The 24,603-nt window shown below is 39.0% G+C and overlaps 1 protein-coding gene across 1 annotated transcript; it reads left to right on the forward strand.

Moving 5' to 3' along the window:
- Positions 1 to 382: 382 nt before the first annotated feature.
- On the forward strand, positions 383 to 15,786 carry CRLF2 (cytokine receptor like factor 2). The gene is made up of 8 exons (XM_075491918.1): positions 383 to 458; positions 7,452 to 7,563; positions 8,300 to 8,472; positions 10,065 to 10,204; positions 10,942 to 11,104; positions 13,089 to 13,203; positions 14,231 to 14,315; positions 15,514 to 15,786. The coding sequence occupies exons 1-8, from the start codon at positions 383 to 385 to the stop codon at positions 15,784 to 15,786; spliced, it is 1,137 nt and encodes a 378-aa protein (XP_075348033.1).
- Positions 15,787 to 24,603: the final 8,817 nt, after the last annotated feature.

Consider the following 24,603-nt stretch of genomic DNA (forward strand, 5'->3'; position numbering starts at 1 on the left):
AGGTCACTGGGCACTTTGAGGTCAGTGTCTTCATCCATGACATAATGTGGCTGCAGCTATGCACAGCTACCTGGTCCTTGTTTGGATCAGGGCTACAGTCACCTCTGATTGATACAGCTGTGAAAAGATAAAGCAAAGTGCTGACAAGAGAGATACTCATATTCTGAGAAATCAATTTTATTTTCTTTAACATAGTATGAAGAAGGTGTGCATTCCGAACTCCTGCACTTCTGATTTGTTTATAGCTACAGATATGTCAATTTTTTATTTCCTGTAGTCATTTCCTCCAGTTCCCTCCAGCCTCTGGTATAAAGTGATCAAATAGTAAAGTCCAGAGATTACGATTACTCAGCTCTTCACAGTCTGTTGTGTCATTCCAACCATGAGATTCATCTTTCAAGCATGTTCAATCATCTTCACACTGGGCAACCTGGTGGCTTCTCAGTCACAATCTCCTGGTAAGTTCAAATCCACAGATATTTATTTAAGAAATTGATATATTAGTTAGCAATATTTCTGTGCGTACTTTACCTGATGTGTTACAGTAATGAGTACGTTTTTTGGTGAAAAGAATCAACCAAACAGAAACTTATACCCAGCAGACACGAAAGTGGATTGTTTAAAAAAACCAATAATGATGATGATAATAACAGATTTCTATGAAAGTTTTCTAATTAAAAATCAAGGCAGAACTTCGTAAGATTGTGTCTTTTCTTTAAGCAGGACTACTTACTGTCTAAGGCATAGGTTATAACAGAGTAGACTGCATCCAAAAAAGGCTAGCCTTCACATTGAACAAAGATGGATAAAACAGATTCCAGGTAAGACTTCAGGGCTTAGTATCCTGTAAGAATGAACACAATGGGAAAATATCCAGCAATATCTTGCGCCTGAGAAAGTATCAAGTAAAAATACTATTAAACAAACATCAATATTAATAGAGATATTAAAGACTGGTTATTTGGCTACCTAAATATAAGAACATCTCTATTTCATGTGTTTGTCTGGAATGCCATTACTTATAGCTTGCCAAAGATAAATGCATTCTTAGAGAAATCAAACATAAGCCCAACACATAGACCGATAATCTAATCTTCACTCTTGTTAATTTATCACAAGTTCCCTGTCGTTCTTTTTATAAGGAGAAAGAAATACTTTAAAGTTATGCTGTCATCTTATCAACCTATAAATCAGCTCTTTGTTCTGCTGTACGTACGGTAAGTATCATTTTCGGCAATGCAGCACCACCTGATTCTCCAGTGTTAATTGCTCCTGTGAATCACTGGCTCTCCTGTGAAGGGACATGACTCTTCCCTGTCCTGAGGCGGTAAGCACCTATAGCCATGCTGTACCGATGGCATGACTTTGTGGAACAAAAGTTGAAAATTACAGTTCTGGTGTTTATTTGATGCAAAGTGTCGTGATGCCCAGCAATGGTTGGCGATCTTCCAAAAAAACCCCCACTCAGTTTGATGGGTTGTAAGAATTGTGCTATAAGGATTATGCCTTGCCTCAAAATGTCTATAAAAAACTCTCTCTTGCTGTCTTGCTCCTTTTCTTGAAAGTAAGTTTTCTATTCAGTCTCTGTCTTGTGCATTCAATTCAGCAGTGTTGTGCGCAAGGAGTTGCACTTTCGCCTACATGTGTTCCTATTAATGAAATGAAACTGTTCTCATAGATTGGTAGTATTAAGAGTAACTAAAGACTGTAGGCTTAGATCTGGGTCTGGCTCTCCAGTAGTTTCTATACAGTGTGCTGCAATATGTGGAAGTTCAACATGTGGTTACTTATCAGGTTTCATCAGTGTGAGGAAATCAAAAGTGGTTTTTCTTCTTTGTTATGTTTCAATGAGGTTGCAACTGTTCCAGTACATGCATGTTCCATTCTGTTATCTTTGCAGACTGACATTCTGTCTCTCCTCTTTCTCTTTTTTGATCTGTTCCATGACATTCAGCCTTTTTACAATGTTCCTCTTCAATAGTATTTTTTCTCAGTAATAAACTTTGAAAAGTGGCTTGGAGGTGGAATGTACTTGCCCATATTCTTGCTCATGGTTGTGTCTTGCATAATTTATTGCTCAAGGAAATTTCTTTTTTTTTCCCCTGTAAAAGTACTTTCTCCACACACCATAGTGGTATTTTCCACACTTCTTTGTTCTGAGAAAAGCTAGGTGCCCAGCAGTGCCTGTGAGGTTAAAGACTTGTGGGGAACCCTACCAGTTCCCATCTGGTTTTACCAAAGATGTAGACTTGGATAATTCTCTCTGAAGTTCATTCTCCAGGGCACTGGTATGTGTCCTACAGCACTGCAACATACTGTATACCTAGCTAGACCAGCAGGCCATCCTCGGACAGAAAGCTGCTGCCACCCGTCTTTAGCCCAGGGACTGCCTATTCATAATATTTTTGACCTTTCCATCTACCCATTATCATAATACAAAGAATAATGGTAAATGTGTTACTTTGGTCTATTGTGTGCCACTAGGATCATGAATAGAAGAATGCTTTAAATAATTACAATTACTGTGGAAGAACTGGCATGTTAGCTGAGAATGACCCATGGTGTTACAGGTGGATTCATAAAAATTGCGCCATAAAGAAAGGGAGAGAAACGGTCCCCTGTATTCTCTTTCTCTCTATCTCTTTCCATTAACAAAAGATATGAATGATTCTGCCTCCAGAAGTATATATGTATAGGTGCTTAAAAAAAAAAAAAAGGGAAACTAAACGCCTTTTCAGTTAAAGGCAAAGGAAAGATCATCAGAAGGAAATACCATATTTCAGATAACCTGTACATATCCTCAGAGGACTTGATGTCAATTTAACCCAAACTTTAAAAACCTCACTTAGGCTATGCATCTTTTCATGTTGAAATGTGAATTATGCAACATATACATGCTAGAATTTGAAAAGATGCATTCAAATGTTTACCAAATATTTACACAAAACACAACTCATACCACATTCAAAAAGGCTACAAAACTCATGAAATTAGAAAGCACAGTAGAAAATTGTCCTGACTAGAGCTCTAGAAACACAGTCTTTAATAATATAAGATTGGTAAAGCCTTTTCTGTCCTACATAGCTAGTTAATTATGTTAGGACTGATTTCTTATGAACTTCTTAAAAACTAGACAACAGGAAAGAATATGTATATATCACCAGATAGTTTATTACAATTACTGTTCTATTTCTATTAAATGGTTCTATTTATTGTTAAAGTATTTAATAAAGTATTACCTTCCATTTTAGTACATAAATAACTGCAGTTGCTGGAGTTCATATTTAAATGTTAAAATCCCAGAGTTTCAATTCATAATATGCAGGTTTTTTGCAGAAAAAGTTTCTGATTCTAGAAAGATTTATATGTGTTGTTAAGTTAATGCACTCTGAGTAATCCTGCTGAAGTCAAATGGACCACTCAGAGTGTGCAAAGTCAAGTCCATCGATAAATCACTGCAGGACCGGAGCCAAACTGATATTCTTCTCTGTCATCCAAAAAAATATGCATTGCCAAACTCAAGATTTAGTGTGCATCTCTGAATTGCAGCCTCAAATAAGTAGTATAGGGCTATCATAATACAACTGAAAAATAGAGGATAATGAGTGTTCAAGGTTCAGAATGAATTGGTGACTTTTGTTGCCTTCTAACAGGCCAGTCAAATCAGAGCCCCAGGTTTTACTTAGTGTCCACTCCTTAGTGTGTGGAAATCCCATGTAGTCCCTCTGGTTTCCTTATTATCCATCTCTAGAGCCAAACATGCCTCGGCTCACCCACTGAGAGTTCAAAGAGATCGAACACCCCATTAAAGGAACTTTATGGTATTTGATGCTGGTGTCCTTTTTGCGTTGGAATTGAGGGAAAATGTGGCACCCTGGAAAAGGATTTCAACAGTTGGCCTGTACGGAGAGGGAAGGGTGGGTTACCACTTTACCAAAATCTTTACTTTTATTTCTCTGTTGGCAGTGTCGGGGTTGTGGGATACATAGTCACAGGTTCAAGGAGCTTCCCAAGCACACATCACCTATTCAATCTAAATATTGGCACCATAGTTTTTCTCAGGTGTATACAAAAAATTTGCATGAGCAAATTCTATGTGTTCTCTCTAACAATTAATGAACCAGTGCTATCTGTGTTAATTCCACCAATTTATCTATAAACATAATTTAAAAAAAAAAGTTATTTATACTGTCCAGTAAGAGAAAATTCATTCAGAAAGACTAAGTAGTACAATATTATTTTACCCCTCTGAAGTTGGAGGGATAAAACTCATAGCATTGCAGTATTTTCCTCTTGGAGGTATTTAAAACAAGCTTTTCCTCTCCTTTCTTCTCTTCTTTGAATGGTGTTGCCTATTTAGGTTATAAACTCCCTTTTTCCTCTTCCTCCCTTTTTTCTGTACCTGTACAGCCCTTGTGAGCAAATCAACTGAACACCTCAGAACGATTAGAGCCACTTTTCATAGCAAATTCTACAAGATCCCTCAAAACCTTTACTGATCATTTGACGTCTGCAAGCACCTACTTTTCACCAGTAAAGTTACCTCTTTGCTTTACAATTCCCTTCAGACTTCAGATACTAGCATCTCCATGGTACTGAGCAACCTGAGACCAGTCTCATATATAAACCCAACCTGCTCCATTTGCTGAAAACTAGAAATCAATGCAAGCAGATCTTTCACGTCGTGGGCCAACTGCTGCAACCTCACAGCTGGAGGGCAATGGGATAAGCGCTGGGTGTTGAGCCCACCCTGCAAATAATGGAAAAATCACCGACATGTTTTTCAGTGGGGCTGCTCAGGTGCCCAAGTCCAAGTGAGGGTTTTGAGCTGCCACCTTTCGTCTGGTAAGGGTCCTGGCACAGCCTGGGTTAGTTGGCTATGCCTGAAATAGTCCTGGTTGGACTCGATGATCTTAAAGGTCTTTTCCAACCTATACGATTCTGTGATTCTGTGATTCAGTGATTCTGTGAAATAGGACTCTAAGATATCCACTCTTTGTTATGTCCTACTGGCAAGACTGCATGCCTCTCTGCTTAGCACGTAGCCTATTTGAACATAGCCTTTTTGTCAAGTGCAGGAAGATGTCCGTGCACAGCTCTCTGCAGAGATGTTAAGCCACCTTCTGAGATTAAACTGAAGAATTTCATTCTTGTTTGATTTAAAAATTGATTCAAAAACATGCCCTGCAAACAGCATTTTGCCATCTGTCATTGTGCCAAACTGTTGTGCACATAGAAACAGCATCATAAATTAATTTTGAAATTAGTTATCCTTAAAAATTTGTGATTAAGAAAGCAAGTACTCTTCCTGGTTTTATTTTCATAATTGAAGCATGGACATTAGCAGTTCTTTCTCAAAGCGAAAATATCTGCAATCAGACTAATTATCAAAAAGTGGAAAGTACATATTTTGTTGCTTCTAAAGGGAATTAAAAGGATTAATTCTATACTCATAAAAATTATCTCAGGGCAGTACAGTATTCTCCACTCACTAACATTTATATTATTTTTTATAATGTTAATTTTATTTAAAGATGGAGAACATGTAATTAGACACTCAAATATACATGGAATATATGTTTAACTGTCTTTATAGAAAAGCCTAGTCCAAGTAGTCATATGGATTTCAGTTACACTAGGCGTAACACTACATAGTGTAGAGTACAACCATGCTAGAATTTAGGCCATAAAAATTAAAATGCGTTAGTGCAATTGCAGACCAAGAATCCACTGTTAGGCGCTGCTGTCATATTTCTTAGTGGCTTTAGTTAAAGATAAGATCATCTCTTAGACCTGCTGAGGGCAATTACAAAGGGCTTGAGGAGTTAGGAAACAAGAGCTAGGTAGTCTCCTGTAACAGAGGTAGAACCAGTTGGGAAATTCCATTTTATGATAGCTTTTGAGGTCTTGAAGTTCTGTTTTTGCTTCAGTGTGTAATAGTACGGACTTCTCTATTCTTAAGAAAAACACATGAGATTTTCAGTTTGAGAAAACAATACAGAACAAACCTGCAGGCATTAGTTAGGAGATGGAGGAGTTAGTTTCAAGTCCTTCTCTTGAGTAAAAGCAGAATCTTTTTTACCAGAGTTCCATGAATCACGTAGCAGGGACCTGCAGCTACATCTACCCAGTGTCTCTTGGATTTCTGTCATAACTGTCTCTTGAATGATATTGACAAAACAACATGTTACAACACAATTACACCTATATAAAAATGTTTTGACTAACTCTAATTACAGAAGTCATGAAACGCCTAGACGCAGAGATATAGACATGAAAACAGGCAAAACCTTTACTTGAACCCGCGTGCCTTTCTCACACTCTTAGTGTGATTACAGAGCAAAAGATAGCAACCATGAGGATAGTTAGGCCTGATTCCCATGAACATTCAGGATCACTCTATGTGGTAAAAAGCTCATAAGAAATGTTTTAAAATTTTTCCATTTTAAACCCCTTCAGAAGTCCAGAGTGGCAAGAAATGTAAACAGCAATCAAAGCTAAAGTCCTGTATTCTCCTGCTAGGGAGGAATATTCCAGCAAAAGTTTTTAGTGGTAGACACTTAATGTCTGGAGACAGCAGTCTGCAAATTCTACCCTCGAGTGGTTTCTTGCTGATATTCAAGATACATTTTCTTCCTCTTTGTTCATTCAAGTAAATATAATTTCACATCTTATAGAATGCAAAATAAATAATTCAACCTTCTCCTTGATATAGAATGGATTTCTAATCCTTCCGCCTTCTTAGTTTCTCCATTTTTCAATGTCAGATTTATCTTCAGTGTCTGATTGTGGAATCCTGATGGACACAGAATTGAAATGCCCGTGTCCAAGGCAAGAGCTATAACAAGGAGAAGGTCAGGAGAGGAAATAATATCTGCTTGCAGTCAAAGGACATTAAAAGATCTTGCTTGTCTGTAAGGTGGAATTGGCCAGAACCACACAGATCAAATATGCAAGTACACCTACTTACACTGATCTGCTCTGGGTTCCTATAGGTCTTGACCTGGTCTTGACCTGTGGTGTTAGTCCCTTGTTTCTTACAGTAAACATTTGACAGTTTACACACAGGCTCCATGTGGCATTAGTTCCCAAATAGTTTTCCTTAACAGGAAAACCTTAGCAGGTATTATGGTGGAAAGTCGGCCTCAAGATATAGGCCCTATGCATTGCATACACATGAACCAGTGTATACCTTTTGGCCCAGGGACCATGGGGTGCTCTCTGGTGTTGCTGTGCATGCTTTCATTTTGCTATTTTGAAATTCTAATTTCAGCCTCTCTGGGTTATTTTACTCTGTTTCCTTGTGTTTTAGATATTCTTCTGTCTTCTTATTTTATGACCATCTGAGTCTATTGCATACATATCTTTGAAATACTGATTGCCTACCGATGTCAAGGAATGCTTTTCAGACTCACTGCTGAAATCATATTCTCTGTCAATGTCCTGGGCAGGCTGGAAAGATGCCATCAGCACCACAATAATAAATTTCAATAATGAGAAGATGCAGATCACATGGGCAGCAAGAGAACTATTTCCCGGCAAGAATGTGTCATTTTCTTATACGTGAGTATTGACAATGCCTATTCTTCCCTTCTTAAAGGATTTACTTTGGGAGGCTGAAATATCTAAGTCCATTTGAGTCTTCTGTGAACTGTACCTGAAAATGCTTTTAACATTTGTTAATCATCCAGCATGAAACCTGTTTATATTCATAACCTGCTACAGAAGTGTACAAATCAATAAGCCTGCTGAATAGGCAGTCACAACAGTCATTATATGAAAGATTTGTCCCTCTTCTGTTGTTGTGCTAAATGCTAATTACACTATTGAAAGTGTTTTTTCCACATATGTGCATATATTTTCCTTATTAACTGATGTCATTAATGACTAACAGAGATTTAGTGTTTTGGTTAAAGACAGTTACAGCGCTTGATCTTCCCTTTTCTTTCTGGGTGGTATATGTGAAAGAACTTTTAGCAGTACAATCTTGGAAACAGGTTCATGAAAACATCTGTTTGAGCAAGTCATGCTCTTATTAGAAAACAAAACCAACAACAACATGAAGGAAACTTGATAATTTCAGACTGAATCAAAACCCAGAGCTGGAAAGTCAATGAGGTTTGAGTAATGAATTCCCTCACATCACCTGAGATTTGCCACGTCAAAAAATTCCGTACGCAGACTTCCCTTGGTGGAAGCATTTGAAAAAGAAAGAAAAAAAAAAGAACAGTAACAGAAAGCAATTAACTTGTGTTAACTGGTAAGAGTGTTCCATTCACCAATATTTTTTCATTTATAGATTTGATGAAGGCAAGCACAAAGTTTGGAAGCCATGTCCCACCTATTTATTGGATCAAGATTATAATTCTGGATGTCTTTTTAAGACAGAAGGACCCACCCTTGCCATCTCTATCAGGAACAGCAATGGAAGTGAAGAGCTTTTTTCTAAAAGACTTAAATCTGATTTTTATAGTAAGTATGTAAAATCACAACTACTTTGGTAGTTCCAGTGTCTTCACTGATTCTCTAGTTGTCCTTAGTTTGAGAAGAAATCAGTTATATTGGTGTATAAAATGTTGTCAGTGTCTGTGCCAAAACCAAATTATAGTTATTTCATCTTGATTTTCATCCCTTGCTGTCATCAGTAGTTACACAGGCCTGTGTGCAGCTGCAGCTAAATGGCATTACATGGGACAGTCAGATTTGTCCCAAAACACAGTTTCAAAATCAGAATGAAAACACTAAAATATATGGGTGTGCTTAGTCTAGTGCAGACCTGCTCAGTATTCATATCAGGAAAATGAGTAAAAGTTGATAGTTTATTGTCTTAGTGCTGACTGTGTGATCTTGCTCGTATTTTCAACCTTCCATTCTTTTACCATCTTCCACGGGATGCGAGGCAGCAAACTACTTCTTATCAAAAAGGCTGTCATAAAACCATCATCAGATGTCAACAGAAATTAGTTGATTGGCTCTGGTATAATCTGACAGTGTAAAGAGACATCCTTCTACTAGTAGAGAGACAATGTTCCTGTTTTTATTAAATCCCTCCTGCCTCCAAATACATATTTCACATCTAGTGTGAGATTAGTTTACCAAAATCTTCTGGAACTGCACATAGTTACAGAATTTAAAGTGGAGGGATTTTTTCCAATAAAAATCACACAGAAAATATACAATGCAGAATTATCTGGAAAAAAAAAATCCAAACGCATTATTAGCATTTATTAATAATGTTTTAGCAAAAGGGATTAAACAAAAACCTGTCAAGGCACATCTAACTTTGAGAATACTTTTATATCTCACAATTTTACCAGTATCTGGTAAATTATGGAAAGCTGCAGCTGGATCCTCGAATTTTGGCTATTAAACACCCACTGATAGTAAAATGAATTTCAAAAGGGTAGGTAACAAAGCACAAATATCAAGGATCAGACTTAAGTCTTTAAATTAGGAAGGCAGAATTTTCATAATACAAAAAGGCAACTAGAAGGATTGAAAAAGCAGGTAACACTCTTCTCACCCCTTTATTTCCCACTACTGAAGACTAACCAGCTACATAGACCAAATCATTGCATGCTCTTCGGACCATCTGAAAACAGTGAGGGGTAGATTCAGTTGTCTACAGGTAGGCATCCAGTGCTTTTTGCAGATGCCCCACCATATCCCATATAGCCTCCAGCAGCTGCACAAGTGTGTCTTGCAGGTTTTATGGTACTGAATTTGTCAGTCCCTTTCCAATGAAGAAGCCTCTTTCTTTCTCTTGATTGCAGGGAGTATGAGGAGACTAGAGTCCTTCCTTAAGTACTTACAGTAGGTTCCTGACATGAGATGGTATCTACCTTTGAATGTGACTCCTCGAATAGTGAGCAGTGTCATGGTGTCAAGCTCCATTTTGATGTTTAATAGGGAGGTCAGATGCAAAAGTGAGTCCTCCAAGAAGACAGTCCACCTTCTTCACTTACTACTCAGAGAAACATTGAGACAAGGAAGCAGTAACAATAATTTTAACTGCAAAGTACTTCTTTTTAAGAGACTATAGCACAATTTGTTTCTCTTCTTAGTAAAGCCCAATCGACCAGAAAATGTGACCTTCTTCTGGAAAGAGGACACCGTTACTGTAAGCTGTAATAAACCAGAGAGAGCTGTGAAGTGCTTGAGACTTGAGCTTCAATATAAAAGCAAGTTTGACAAAGACTGGCAAGTGAGTTGGACATGACATTTTTAATCAACATTGGAAGGAGCTGGAAGTAGCATATCCACAGAATGTAAAATAGAGTTGTTTTCAAATTGTTCTCCCATCTGTATTTTCAAATATAGCTGGTAGCAGAAAACAGTTAGATTTTTAGGATCCTGGATCCCTACCATGCCAGAAATAATTTACTTTTTGGGTTATATCTAGTTGCCACCCAAATAGCTGAGGACAATCTAATGGAAAGGTCATACATTCAGAATAGAGGAATTTTGAAGACAAAAGCAGAAAGCAGAGTAGAGTTAAAAGAAGAGAGGAAAAAGGGAGAAAAAAACATGAAGTAGAATGAAAGAAAAGAGATGACACAAGATTTTTATTTATTCTAAAGTTAGCTGTTAAGTGTTTCAAAATATTATTTCATTGACTTAAACCTTTCCGGTCTCAAATATGACTTGTAAATATTTTGTGGACTGAAGTGTCTTTGCATATCGTAAATATGCAACTGTAATATAGTGCACTATGTAATGACTGTTATGACCTTCAACTCAATATCAGACAATGAGGAATGGCTATGAATAGTGAAAAGTCAGTCAAGAACCATATTTCCTTGAAACTCAGAGAAGTTAAAATCCACTTCAGAGGCTTTGGGTTGGCCTATCCCTTGTCCTAGTTGTGACCATGACTGAGTGTAGCATTCTGAAGCACTGTCTTGAAAACCAGAATTAACGATGATATGCCTTCCTTCTCAGTCCAGAACTTCTAAGTGTTGCAGTGTTGGAGAGCAAGGCTTTGATGCAAGGAAATGCTATTCTTTCCGGGTCAGACTGAAGAGGCTAGTACCCTACTGCAACGTAGTCAATTACAGCAGTGACTGGGAAGCAGAAACATTTTGGATGAATGGCACATTATTAGGTAACAGCTGTGCTACATTCATATATTTTCTAAGTACAAATGGGGAAGGGGTGACTGCAAAAGAGGTTGGGAACATGCAGCAAATTAATATTGTGCTGTTGTGCTCCATCTTCTGTTATCAAAGGAAGTTCATGTGGATGTTTGATTGCCCATGTTTGACTCCCGTCCACTTTGTTCCTGATAGCCCATAACACTATCAATTTATGCCATAATCAACAAAGTTAAGGGTGTCCTTATTATTTGTGTTACAATAGTGTCTAGGGTCCACCAATGACAGCGATGTGATGTATGGGGGGGGGGGGGGGGGGGTGTTTGTCCACATGTGATATGTAGACATTAAACCTGAACCCTAAGAAAATCCTTGATGCCCCATTTTTGAAGACAGTTTGTTTTGAAAGTAGATCCAGTTGAACTACAGGACCAGAAGTCATAGCAGTCTGATGCTCAAATGTGCTGGATTGATCAAAACAGGGAGGATGGGGGAAAAGAGATGAAATGGAAGCAAAGTCAGTATCAGCACTGCTTTCCCAGCAGACAGACACATTTAACTGAGTGTGATTGACCATCTTTGATGGAAAAAGTACTTCTACTCGTTATCAAAACCAAAAAACAAATTTGCTGTAGTAAAGCAAAGACTGTACACCATCCCAGCACATTCATATCGTATCAGCTAAGCACAAAATGCCACCCACTAGGCTTTATCAGAACTATGAGACACCCAGATGTCCAGTGTAGCCAGATCTCTAAAATGCAATGGGCTATTAGCTCACCTGAAGAAAATCTGTGTACACAAAGCTGGGATGAAATCCTGGAGCACAGACATGTGTAGCCTGTGCACTAGTAGTAGCCACAGTGCTGACCTCCAAAGAAGCCTCCTCCACCATGCAAATTGTGAGCCTGCAAGCATGTCCTCAGGTGTGGCTGGCAAATGCCCTTAAGAAAACACAGAGGACAACATCTCCCTGTGCACCTCTGGGAGGTGAGCACATAACAGCCCTACCTGGACCATTTGACCAGAGGCTGCCAGCAGGTAACTGCAAGGATGGAAAGCACAGAGGAGACAGACTAATGGTTCAGTCACTTTGGGTGCCCCTGGATCAGAAGTGACATTGGCACAGCCCCTTCACTGGGGCAAGCACTTCACTTTAATGAGAACTTTAATGAGTTATTATTGACTCCAAATCTGACATCAGAGGAAGCCATGAACAAAGCTGTGCTCAAGAAATTTCATAGACTCTGAATACCTTACTTGGGGATCACAACTTTTCTCTGGCTTTCTGGCAAGCTGAACAAAGCAGGCAGGTGGAACAGTCTGGACAGTTGCTCCTGTATGAATAATCAGTTTAGTTTCTATAGTATTTACATGGAGAGCAGAAGGTCAGTAGTAGGAGGTAGAGTTTTGTAAAGCTGGACAAAAAACACTGAGAATGCCAAAAAGAGAACAAATGCTTTAACTTTATATACCTGTGTGTTAGATAATAGCCTGCCACTAGTTACTTTCTGGGTATCAGCACTTGTGTTTTGCTGGCTTTTTGTTTGCTGGGATGGGGGAGAGGTTGTTTGTTTTATCTTGGGAAACAAGACATTTAGTCTACATGCAAAATTGCACTTGAAGCTTTAGTGATTGTAAGTAGGTGTATGTAATACAGATCTTAACACAAAGTTGCTGTATCACTGTCAATGCAATGCAAAGAAGAGAAGAAATACTTGATTCATTCATAATGCCTCTACTCTTTGCCTCTAAGCCCGCTCCTTTGTCCTGTACCAAGTCAATTTAGATAAATAAAAGCACAGTTTTCTTTTGGTACAAGGTTTGGGAAGGATGGCTTTTCTTTTCAGTTTCAATTGAACAATTGAATTTGTTTTATTTGTTCTTAAAAACTTTTTTTTTTAAAGAAAAGTCAGTGTTCTAGCATGATTAGGAATATTTACTTGTAAAGCAAAAAATAATTTTTTCACATACTTTTTTTGTGATTATTCCTAGATTCATGTGATGATGATATAAAATCTGAGTCAAACACAGTAATTATTTTAAGCTGTTTGCTGTCAGTACTTCTAATGAAACTTATCCTCTTGATTCTTCTGTGTAAATGGCAGAGGTAAATATAATTTTATTGGTTACTACTAAATATCCATGTCATGAAAATAGAGCTATCATTCAGAATCAAGTCTCTTAGCACTCAAAATTCTTATCTGATAAATGAAGTCATCATACAGATGTAGAAGTCAGTAGCTTAATTACTATTTGAGGGATAATGCATCCTGGCCTTCCAAACACCAAGGCGTTTAATTTTCAAAACCAGAACAATTCTAGTAAAAGACAATGTTTCAGAATAAAATTCTGTCTCTTCCACTTAATTTCTTCTCTTTTTTAGAAATCTAGTTAAATCCTGAGAAGCCAATTATTTTGGTTATTTCTTCTGAACTGACATCCTTTTGTGCAACTTTCATCAGACTCAATGTCTGTTTGCAGTAGGCTGAAGTAAGCTTGAGTGCATTCATCTTTAATAAGACTATATCAATATCTGGATTTACAGTTGAATGACTCTGTTCATGTTTAGAATCTACAATTTAAAAAAAAAAAACAAACCACCAAACAACAAAAAAAACCCCTGCAAAGGCCCCAAATTTTGGCTTTTTTGGTGGGAAAAAAAGCCAAAAATGCAGTATTTCTGAAAATGAGCTGAAAGTATATGGATCTCTGATAACTTTTTTAGATCATACATTTATTTTTTTTCTCCTATACTTCTATGTTTCAAGTTTACATTTGTGTTCACTAAGTCAGGCAGTATAGCTGGTTGCTGCACCATCTTGCCTGTCTAGAGGCTCTGACTACTGCATGGAGCAGAATGGCACTTGCTGACTAGCTGGAAGTTTGTTCAGAATCCAGATTTTACTAGGATGGGTTTGGTTGAAAATCCAGCAGAAAAATCACTCTTAGCCTGATGGCATTATCATACTCTTATAACTGTTTTTTTACTTCAGAACACATTTAAAAGAAATCAAGCCTAGAGTACTGTCATGTAAAATACATTTGTGACGACAGAACTGTGCTGAAGTAGATTTTTGTATGAATGACTATACTGTAACAAAACATCAATTTGTATTTTTCTTTCCTCTTTGCAGGCTTCAAAAGTTAGTCATGCCTGCTATACCAGATCCAAAATACATATTTGCTGATCTCTTCAATGATCATAATGGAAACTTCCAGGTAAACATTCCCTTCCTAGCAAGGCTGTGAACTCTACAGTGTTGAGAATAATTTGAAAGTAGCTACTGATACTTGCTCTGCACAGACATTACCACAAGCACTCTCCAACCCAAGAGAAAAGCCCTTCCCCTCGTGCAACATTGCCAAGAGGATCCACAGAGCAAATACCAGAGCTCATACAATCAGTGTAGTGCTACTTTGGCACTGTGAAAAGACACTTGCTATAGAAAGAGACAGACAAATTGCTGGAGAAGAATTTAAGGGTGCCCAGAGGCACAATATCCAGTGAGATGCCATTGTGGTGTTTGCATCCATTCCTGCTCGGGCAGCTTGCTTCAACCTGATCTTGCCCTTTATATTTGTGAAGTGCTGTGAGACTTAGTACTGAGCCAGTGGTGGCACTCATGCCTTTGGAGACATCAGTCACAGCAGGAAGCATCCTCTCTTAGCCACAGAGCTGTATGGTCGCTAAACCTTTAGACATGAAATGGCTGTCAAAGGAATAGATCACATTTTTTGCTTTTGTTTTCTTACTGCTTCTTGAGTCCATGACATCACATATGTGACATATTTTTCTGTATTAATTGGGCTGTCTTTATGATAATTGCAACGAAGTTTCCTCTCAGTGGAGACAGGTCAAATATTTACATTTTCAAAGCCAATGACAATATCAAAGAGCAGTAGTAATGTTTCAGTGACAAACTGAAAACTTTCTATATATAAGATAGCTTTAAACTGAAACTGAAGAAGAAAGATATAAATGCAAATTAATACTGAAGCTTTAATACAGAAATGCTATGTTGTGTAAATCTCCATGTAAACTCAGTCTCAATTTAGATTAAGTCAGGGCGTGGGTCAAAGAATGCATGAGTCTATCAGGGAGGGAACACCATGTATTTTACACATCCAAGGTTTTCTAAAGGCCCTGATTAAATATGAAGATGTATTTAATGTGGTCTCGATAATAAGTAGGAGTTTGTATGCATTTGTGGAATCCTGTCTGCTTTCCTGCCATCCTGCCTTTCTTCCATCCTGCTATCTTATGTCCTGCTTGTCTATATTGCTTCCTTTTCACCTTCTCCATTGTGGCTTGTCCTGGGAAGATGCCATTACCAAAGGAAAATCAGTGACTGTACAGCCAGCTTTCTTTCGACTGATAACTCAGTCCCTGCCAACATCAACATTTTCATTTTCCTAGGAATGGATAGACAAAACTGATCATGCAATGGTACAAACCAAGCTAGAATGTGAAGAACCAGAGTGCACCATTGAGGCAGAAAGCCAGCAAGAAGATGAGAAGAACAGTGACAAACAGAAGCCTCGAGAAAAAATCTTCAGTTTTTCAAAAGCAGCTGAAAATAATAACCCCAAAGCAGCTCAGATCGCCTGCCTGATGCCAACATCCAACACTATAGCTTCTTTTGCTGGCTTCCAGATTTTAATGAATGATGACATGTATGTTATGTTATAAAATTTGCATAATGCAGAAGGTGTTAGGAAATTACATAAAAGATCTTGATGAGTTTAGGGGAGTGGCTGAATAGAAAAGTTTGCCATGGGTAGACTTGCATCAAGAAACACACTAGGCTGAGTTATTTCATTTCAGATCTGTTCTTTCCCAGCACTTATGACCACTTGGGCAGGCTCAGTGTTTGAAATAAACACCTGATAATTTAGACAGTTAGGATTTGTTGTTCTAGTTGGGGTTTATCCCTAAGACTAAAGTGAGCTCCATTTTCCTGCTGTGGACAGGAGAGAACAAGAGCTCCTCCATAATACATGTTCGCAGAGCCGAGACTCAGTCCTTGCGCTTATGGAGTACATAGAGCAGTGCAAACCAGTGCAAGCTACACATGGGCCTCCTCTGAGGTCAGGTCCTCATCATCTTATAGTCTTTGTATGACTAAGCAACTTCTTCTAGAAAGCTGAGGTTCATTTTGAACAATATTTATATTTAACTGAGATGCATTTATTCAAACTGATTTTTAGTCCAATCAGCAGCTGTAGACCCAAATTAGGATTTTTTATTCACGTTGCATATACCAGCCTCTTGTTCTCAAACTACGTCCTAAAGTTTTCTAAACATACCATCTTTTAAAATGTTTAATTTTAAATTTCAAATGCAATATACTATGCAACTAGACCCCAGATAAAAAACTCTTGACTATTCTGAATTTCCCTGTATCACTTAGGTTACATGCTATTTGAAAGCAAATTTTGTAAAAAAGTTTAAGTGTTAAAAGCATCTATGATATGGGTAAGGTTTTGTAGATATACTGTGATTATATGTTGAATTAGCTCCAGTTATTTACCTGGATATCTGTCAGTCATTAAATGAATTTATCAGTTGACTGAGCTTTGCCAATTGCATACTTTCATCGACTAATTTATAGTGTAAGTTGGAAATTGCACATAGCAAAAAATTACAGTGATTAGTAAAATATTTTTAATTCAGTGCTTAAAAATCTTCAAGTCCAGATCTCCTTGGGAATAGTAAACAGTAATATGGATCATTAGGTCTCAAAATCTGTTTCTAGGTCACCCAGTTTGCTGTACAAGGAAAAATCCAGAAATTTTCTGGCCAATAACTGGGAAACTTAACTGGAAAGGTAGTTCAGGCACATTCCCCAAGTTTTTCTTGACATTGCCTCAGATTTGATTGTTCACTAACAAGATTAACATGCTAACAAAGGATTTCTCATAATCCTGAAAACAATTCTGCCTTTTCCTATCTAAAACAGATGTGAGCAAGTTTTTGAGGGCCTTTTGTACACCTACGTTTCTGAACATTTTTTATAAAGGTAACCATATAAAGTTTCAATAGCACTGTAAGAATGCAATGGATTTTAAACTAACGCAAGCTGCACGTAATTTGATGAGCAGAATCTAGCTCAGCTCAGCTCTTCTCATCTGATATAAATTGGCATTACTGTATGAGAACGAAAGAAGTTACAGCGATTTACAACAGATAACAACCTGTTCCAGTAATAATTCAAACAATAAAGTGGGAAGTAAAGCCCAGAATGTATTACTTACTTAGTTAGTTCATGCTTGAACCATGCATACATATGGTTGTCTACAGAGTTAGCTAGATACCTTAATTAAACCACTTTCTGTTGAGCAAATACTTTTCTGTCTCAATTCAAAATGTTTTAGTGTATTTTCCTGAAATTTTACTGTGGAAAAAAAAAGATGAAAGTCATGTTGAAGTGTGCTGTTTAAGCAGTGTTCTTGAACTGAAATGTTATAGTCATTTAAGTTTTTAGTACAAACTATAATATCTTGTATTATATTCTATAGACATAAAGGTTCTTTTTGTGTATGTATGCAACCATATTCACATTGTATATAACAGAGTAGAAATAAAAGAAAATAAACCACCCACATATCTCAAATATTTATTTTAAAAACATCCCCTTATGAAGAAAATAAAACATAGGGAATTACTGAAATTCAAAACATTTTTTGAATTTCAAAGCATTTTTGCTTTGAATTTGAAATTCAAAGCATTTTTTTTAAAAAAAGCTTCCATTCTTGGGAAACTCTAGCAAAATGTCTACAGAATGATGAAGAACATGATTTAAGCAACAAGAAAGGTCCTTCCCCAAATACTGATGATGATTCTATCAAACATGGTACAACAAGACACATATCAGAGCAGCAACACTCATTGCTTGTGGGTGTTCACAGAATCACAGAATCACAGAATCGTATAGGTTGGAAAAGACCTTTAAGATCATCGAGTCCAACCGCAAACCTAACACTACCAAGACCACCACTACACCATGTCCCTAAGCACCTCATCCAACCGTCCTTTAAATACCTCCAGGGATGGTGACTCAACCACTTCCCTGGGCAGCCTGTTCCAATGCCTGATAACCCTTTTAGTGAAGAAAAAATTCCTAATATCCAGTCTAAACCTCCCCTGGTGCAACTTGAGGCCATTTTCTCTCGTCCTATCACTTGTTACCTGGGAGAAGAGACCGACCCCCACCTCTCTACAACCTCCTTTCAGGTAGTTGTAGAGAGTGATAAGGTCTCCCCTCAGCCTCCTTTTCTCCAGGCTAAACAGTCCCAGCTCCCTCAGCCGCTCCTCATAAGACTTCTGCTCCAGACCCTTCACCAGCTTCGTTGCCCTTCTCTGGACACGCTCCAGCACCTCAATGTCTCTCTTGTAGTGGGGGGCCCAAAACTGAACACAGTATTTGAGGTGCGGCCTCACCAGTGCTGAGTACAGGGGCACGATCACTTCCCTACTCCTGCTGGCCACGCTATTTTGTTGGGGGCACTGGGGGAACCCAAGCAAGTCCCTGAGCTCTGCTCTCCTGGCACCTGCCATAACCCATCTCTGATGAGATGTAGACCCTGGTAGTCCTCAGCCACACTAGGCAATGCTTCCCCAGGAAGGGTGCCTGGTGTCCATGGCACCCTTTGCCCCAGCTCTTGGCATGAAGAGCTGGGAGCCAGCGCTCCTGGGCACGCTGTGGCTTCTGAACAACTGCTCAGTGAACGATCAATGAGAAGATCAGTTACAGTATGAGAAGCTGGACCTAAATAAAAAGTGTCTGAAGGGTGGAACAAAATGTCTTTATGAAAATACAATTGTATGCTTTCTACACCAAATCTAAGAGGGTTTGGATGGATCTGGCACTTCAGTGAGGACTATTAGCAAGCCAGATAAGTTCGAGAACACAGCTTCCTTTCAGTTATGCTGTATAACCAATCACTCCATCTTCCTATTAGGATTGGTTTCAACTTTATGATATATTGACTGAAATAATACCTTTAGCTTACACAGGTTATAGACTTGCAAGAGCATCACTTTGGTCCCAAGCTGTTCAGGAGAGGCAGCTGCCTCCAACAAAACTTTTAATCTTCTAGGACTGTGACAAAATGCTGCATATTACCTTGCTGTTCAAATAAGGGGTACCTTCTTTACATTATAAAAATGAAGCTTTCTCATGCATCTGCCTGTTGGCCTAATGTTCATTTTGCAGGAGAATGCTGGGCAGCTCTGCAGCAAAATTCAAGAGCCTTTGCTCCACATGGTTTACTGAACAGAATAGCAGGCTGGCTTGCTGCTTTTAACTACTGTCACAGTGACTAGTTGGAATGACAGTAACATGAAGCTTCCCTAATCGCTCATCTGCCATTTTCCATTGTTTTGTCACCACTTTCTCTTCTGTTCATTCTCCTCTCCTCTCCTCTCCTCTCCTCTCCTCTCCTCTCCTCTCCTCTCCTCTCCTCTCCTCTCCTCTCCTCTCCTCTCCTCTCCTCTCCTCTCCTCCCCTCTCCTCTCCTCTCCCCTCCTCTCCTCTCCTCTCCTCTCCTCTCCTCTCCTCTCCTCTCCTCTCCTCTCCTCTCCTCTCCTCTCCTCTCCTCTCCTCTCCTCTCCTCTCCTCTCCTCTCCTCTCCCCTCCTCTCCTCCCTTCCCTTTTCCCAGACAGTCACACGGCCATGCAGCCCGTCTCTCAGAGCAGGCTTGCAGTGATTCATGCAAGCCTAGCTACAAATGAGCAAATTAAACGGCCAGACAGGAAAAGGTCTGTTCAACTCCCCACAGTGAGAAGAAGGGTACACGGCAACTTTCATATCTTCCTTCCTATTTATTCAAAAGTTGTCATGTTCTTCAAAGGCATAAATCCCTCATGCTACATCTTGTTCCTAATTATATCCCACAGAAAGGGAGAAACTGTGTATCATATGGTAGTCCAGACTAATTGAACTGTATTTTCTCAACAGCGGAACAAACAGACTGTATATTTATTCCTCATGCAATTTACGCGCTAGCTATACCAGTGCTGAGCCAATTTACATTGATAGATTGAACATCTATACTGTTTGCTCTGCTTTTGATGTCTGATTTTCAGTGAGAGGAAGAATAGGAGGAAATCACGTGGGTTTTTTTAACAAGTAACAGGACTTATTGAAGCCAGGCTTGCAACTTCTGCTTTCCCCCCTTTTTTTTTTTTAAATTACATTAGTGTTTTTCAATTTATTTGGAAATATGTTTTGCACAATTATAAAACGCATAATTTCGAGCAGAAAACGGTTGCTTCTTTTGCAATGAACCTGGAAGTTTCTTACAGTGCATTCATAAAAGCTTTCAAAACCATCCTTGCATTTTTTCGTGGTTTACGTTTTTACAGTCACTAAACTCAGCCATGCAAAACATAGTTGGTTTTTTTTTTCCCTTTTCCTGAAAACAACGTGAGTTGCAAAGACAAAAATGGAGGCTCATACTCACTGAATGCTTGAAAGACTGGACTAGATACAACGATTTCTTTTGGAAAAGCCACTCAAGTCTAAACTTGTCAAAATACCAAGGGCAAATAGTCAGCATTTTCCACGGGAAAAGAAAACACAGCCCTAATTGACCTTTTGTCATTGAGTATCTAAGTAGACATCTATCATCGACTAATCTAGTAGCCAAAAGAGTGGTATTATGCAATAAGAGAAGAAATGCAATAATAACTCATGCCCTCCTGGAGATTTCTCATAACCCTTATGATTTGTGAGCTGAATTAGTGACACCTGCAGGGCTTGCTCCTGCTCAGTTTCTTGCTGGCAACTGCTGGCACAAGGTTTTGTGGATGGGAAATAGCAGGTGTACGCTCACCCTGGTCCCTGCGTGCAGCCACGCTTGCCATGTGGCAAGTCTGGAGAGAAGCCCCAAACTTGCAACAGGAGAAGCTGCAGCTACTTGGGGTTCCTCTCTCCTCCTCACCTGGGTGCGGCAGGGCCAGGGGAGCAGGCGGAGGCAGAGCCTGGCCTCTCTCCGTGCCCCGCAGCCCCTCAGGGGATGCTCTATCACAGGCTGCAGATGAAGGAGCCTGTGTCCGTTTCCTAGTGAAATAACACCATTTCTTTCTCAAATCAAAATCCATGGGATTAATGATAGGGTTTATGTCTACCTGCTCTGTGACTGAAGCTTCTGGTTTCCTAGTTTTAGAGGATAAATGTGAGAAAGAAACAATATGCACCATATTAAAAAAAAATCTCCCCTTATGTATATGAGCAGGCTGAAAATGTTGTCAGAAGAGGGACCAAAGGAATATCTTTACCTTTCTGAATTATATAATATTATAATTATACAGAATAGGAGAGGAACAAATATTGTCTCATGGCTCTATTTTGCTTTCTTCCTCTCTATTTTTCCTTGTATCAATATACCCAAGGATCACCATTTTTTTGATAAATGTTTTCGTGCTCTATATTGCTCTGCAAAAGACTTCTATTAAAAAGTAGCCTCTATTGCTGTGTTCTCGGAAGGTTATTAAAGGGAAGTATATAATCAGTTTCAGCTTTTTAATAAGAAAACAAGATGGGTTGTTAAATTGTAGACAATAGGTCTTGTAAGGTCAAGAGACAGAGCGAGCTATATCCTAACATGAGCTCTCTGCACTGCTAGGTAATTATATAAATAAGAGGAAACATTTCAGCACAATCCCCTTAAAGGATGAGATACCCCTAATACTTGTCACTTGCACAGAAGCTGGGATATCCATACAAGGCGTATGACTCCCTTAGAAAGCGTGTTTGGTATACCTCTTAACTGGGGAAGAACTTAAAGTTGCCAATAGTAAGATAGAGAGGGACATGTATTACCTACACTGCTGTATCTCAGAACAAACAGCTCTGTTTTGTCCAGTGGCTCTTTGGTGTGATGAGGTCCATGGAAAAAGGATCAGACCCCCTTTTGGTGGGCATCTGCATCTCTGGGCTGCAGAGCCATATATCCTCTTACCCCTCTGAGCCAGCCAGGCTGGAAGTTTTATTTTTGTGAAAGAGCCAAGCTTCAAAAGAAGGGTGGCATACACAAAAGCACCATGGTTTTTAATGAGTATAGGAGGTCCTTCTTATTAAAAAGAAGAGCAGTAAGAGTCTGACTTCTACATGTCCTGTGAGTCCTCCAGCTGCTGAGCTGTAAGGTTAAGGAGGGAGAGGGTGAGGGGAGGGTCACTCCCTCCCCCTGGTAAAATGAAGGGAAAATTTCAATTTTGCGTGCACAAGGAGGCCTAAACTTCAAAGCTATATTTGGCCAATGATAACAGTAAATAATGCTTTCACCTGAAATTCTTAAAGGGTGGATTTTAAAATATTAATTCTACCACCACTTAAGTGGATTCACAGGGGCAATGGGACACCACAGCCACTTACCATGTCACACAGGTGTTGCCCAGCATCTCTTGGATATCCAAGCAAAACACAGACCAGGACAGCAGAACCAGGCACACCAGTCTGCTAGACAAACAACCACATTTCCAGTGCATTAAATTGCCATAGACCAATGAAACTAATACATACAGACAAAAGCCTGCCTCTACTTTATAGTAAATCTTGCCAGGAGCAATGGTGTTACCACTAGAAAATGGACATGTTTTGGGATTTCTCTCTCATTAGGTAGCCAAGACCGCAGTCTTCATTTCCACCCAAAAAATTATTGCTGCGGAAGTTGTGAAGCTGAAGTAGGCTTATTATGGGCCTACTGATACTTGCTCCACCTCTGAGTAGCTTACCTTTGTGTATGGAGTTTGCCCAGGGCTTTTTGCATAATAAAAAAGGAGAGAACGCCCCAAACAGCCTGGCTTCGGGTTTGCATATGAGTCACTAGAAAGGCACAATAGAGCAAAGCCACTGGAAACAGATGGTTTTGTTTCCTATCATATTCTGCAGATGTTCATTAAAAAAGCAAAGCTGAGTTGCGGTGCTTCTTGTGCAATTTTTCCCCCATTCATTCCAAAATATTTGAACTTCAGTACAAAAAGCAGCAGTAAACAAAGGGCCTAGCAGATGGTTGAGAGCAGAGTTATCGTTCACGGTATCTCAATGCGTGCAAATGTCTCATAGCTCTTGCATGCTATTTTGCAGAAGGTGTTAGATCACAATCAACAACACAAAGGATTTGAACACCCAGGTATGGGAGCAGATCTCCACATCAGAAAATTCTCAGTGGGTTACCACCCCCCAGACTAAAACAGGTAGCACAGCTAATATGGTGCAGATTAAAAACAAGAGGTAAAAGAGGCAGTCAGAAGAGAGTCTGTAATTCCTCTTAATTTTGATTAAACCCACAACTGTGAAGTTATTCCACATCTTGGGTTGAAATCAGTCAAATCAGAATTGTTTTCAAAGTTTACACCCTGGCTGAGGTGCTACTTCTGCTGCCATGGGATGCAGTGGGAGGACTGTCCTCAGCAGCGAACTCAAGGGAGTGGGGAGAAAGTGGGAGCATCTAAGTGTCATAGTTTTTTAAGAGACAACACTCAGACAACTAAATGATGTGTTTTGACAGTACGATTTTACCTCAAATGTTATATATCAGCCTTTTACAGCACCATTTGGTTTGATGTGAAAGCGTCTTTAAAGAAACCAAGCAAAAAATATTTGCAACGTACCCATAAAGCTACCTCAGTATTAATGGGCTCTGTTGTATGTCAAGGAGGAATTTGGCAGCATTTCCCCATATTCTGCTGGGCAGTTTGCACAATGTGATATCTGTTGAATGTTGAAAGAAAATCCAGTTGGTGTTTGTTCTGTTGCAAGATATTTTGATGTGGCTCTTTGCAGCTGAGAAACCAAAGGAGTTGAAAGACAGAGAACTTATGCAACCTTTTGTTCTAGTGCTGCTTATGCAGCAACAGGGAAATTCATAGAAAAATTAAATTACTCTTTTAAGAAACGGAAGAGCAATCTAACTGGAAGGACACTTTTGAAAGTGATGGCTAAAAGTCTTGCTTATATAAGCCTCTATGTGATTTTGTACTGCAAGTACATTAACTGTACCACAGAGTCAGAAAATTTATAACCAGTGCAATATAGACTCCCTCCATTAGCTGTTAAAATTTAAATTTTATTACAGACTTCCAAGTATTGTTTAGGAAAGACACTTAGACAGTCATTCCTAGAGAATAATAAAACCTGAAAAAAAGAGGAAAGTCAGAGGGTACGTTCCTCTTCCTTTCTTTCTCCTTCTGCAAAAACACAAAGAATCTTTTGTTTTCAAACTTATGCCCTTGCTTAGCTAGAGTAGAAATCACGGATCCACACAGAATCACAGAAGGGCTGAGGCTGCAAAGCATCTCTGGAGGTCATCTAGTCCAACCACCTGCTCAGAGCAGCGTCAGCCACAGCTGGTTGCCCGGGATCACATCCAGTTAGATTTTGAGTATCTCCAAGGATGGAGACTCCACAACCCCTCTGGGCAACCTCTTCCTGTGTTTGACCACCCTTACCGTAAAAAGTGCTTTCTTGTGTTCAGATTGAATTTCACCTTTTTTGGTTTGCA

This window comes from Mycteria americana, chromosome 1 (assembly GCF_035582795.1).
Source record: "Mycteria americana isolate JAX WOST 10 ecotype Jacksonville Zoo and Gardens chromosome 1, USCA_MyAme_1.0, whole genome shotgun sequence".
In the NCBI taxonomy this organism is placed as follows: Eukaryota; Metazoa; Chordata; class Aves; order Ciconiiformes; family Ciconiidae; genus Mycteria; species Mycteria americana.

What these genes read in the sequence shown, in the direction of transcription:
- CRLF2 (XM_075491918.1), top strand. Translation starts at nt 383, where the DNA reads ATGAGATTCATCTTTCAAGCATGTTCAATCATCTTCACACTGGGCAAC. An exon ending in TTCTCAGTCACAATCTCCTG is followed by an intron (nt 459 to 7,451) that starts GTAAGTTCAAAT and finishes TGTCCTGGGCAG; the next exon opens with GCTGGAAAGATGCCATCAGC. An exon ending in ACTTAAATCTGATTTTTATA is followed by an intron (nt 8,473 to 10,064) that starts GTAAGTATGTAA and finishes TTCTCTTCTTAG; the next exon opens with TAAAGCCCAATCGACCAGAA.